Source organism: Eimeria mitis, genomic scaffold, assembly GCF_000499745.2.
Source record: "Eimeria mitis Houghton genomic scaffold, Emh_scaff10674, whole genome shotgun sequence".
In the NCBI taxonomy this organism is placed as follows: domain Eukaryota; phylum Apicomplexa; class Conoidasida; order Eucoccidiorida; family Eimeriidae; genus Eimeria; species Eimeria mitis.
The window spans coordinates 1-1164 of NW_024011690.1; the positions used below are offsets into that span (position 1 = coordinate 1).

Here is a 1164-nt window from a genome sequence, read left to right on the forward strand (position 1 = left end):
TATATATATATATATATATATATATATATATATTGGCCGTATTATATATGAAATATAGATCGTATTGTATTCGAGTCGGGTGGGTAGACGTGAAGGTGCTGGGGGTGTAGGTTTGTGGTTGTATAGTGATCGTCGTTGTGTGTTTGTTAGTGTGGTTGTTACCGCTGCTGCTGCTGCTGCTGCTGCTGTTGTTGTTGTTTTTGCTGCTGCAGTACTTTTACGATCAGTATCTGCAGCAAGACATGACGGCTGCAGAGGCGCTTGCGTCCGCGACATGTAAGTGATGTTGCTGCAGTATTTTCTTCTTGTTGCTGCAGTTGCTGCTGTGTATACTCAGCCTGCCGCTGCTGCTGCCGCTTAGTGCTGCTGAGCCACTTGCTGCTGCTGTCTTTGCTACTGCCCCGTTTGCTGCTGCTGCTGCTGCTGCTGCTGTTGCTCGCAGCGTATGTTGAAAAGCCGGAGGCTTATGGTCTTATTGAGGGAGGGTCTACAGAGGGCGCGTCAGCAGCAGCAGCAGAAGACACGCACTATACAGCAGCAGAAGAAGCTGCAGCAGCGGAAGACGTAGGTACAGCAGAAGAAGAAGCAGCAGCAGCAGCAGCAGGAGCACCAGAAGCTGCGGTAGCAGCAGATGTTGCTGCTGTTCCTGCTGGAGACGGAGCTGATAGGGACGATAACTAGTAAGGGTTGTGACGTAGCTCAGCAGCAGCAGCAGCAGCAGCAGGAGCAGGAGCTGCAGTGACAGTTACCGCTGCAGCAGCTGCTGCTGCCTGGTGTTGGGGTTCGCGGGTCTACAGTCAGAGGCCCCCCTTCATGGTGAAGCCAAAGGGCTTGACTGGATTTGAAAGGGGCCCCCCATATGAGGAGGACCTGTGGGGGGTTCCTCTCGCTACAGCACAACTACAAAGCTGCAGGCTGCTGCTATGGTATGCATGAGCACTAGGTGCAGCAGCATCAGCAGCAGCAGCAGCAGCAGCACAACAGCAGGGCTTAGCTCTCTCGTTGTGGTGGAGTTGACACAGCTCCTCTGTTTTGTTTCTTCTTCCCCTTTGGGGAGCACGAAAGACAATCAACAACTATCGGTTTAGGTTTGAGTTTTTTTCCGTTACCCAGCCAACCTCCGAGTGCTGCAGGCAGCAGCAGTTGCTGCTGCAGCAGCTGCTG

The 1164-nt window shown here is 52.7% G+C and overlaps 1 protein-coding gene across 1 annotated transcript; it reads left to right on the top strand.

The window, feature by feature from the left end:
• Window positions 1-242: 242 nt before the first annotated feature.
• EMH_0099540 (uncharacterized protein) lies at window positions 243-936 on the top strand (the record flags this gene model as incomplete). The annotated part of the gene is made up of 3 exons (XM_038022103.1): window positions 243-276; window positions 443-680; window positions 798-936. 3 exons carry the CDS (start codon window positions 243-245, stop codon window positions 934-936), a joined length of 411 nt encoding a protein of 136 aa, XP_037877957.1.
• Window positions 937-1164: the final 228 nt, after the last annotated feature.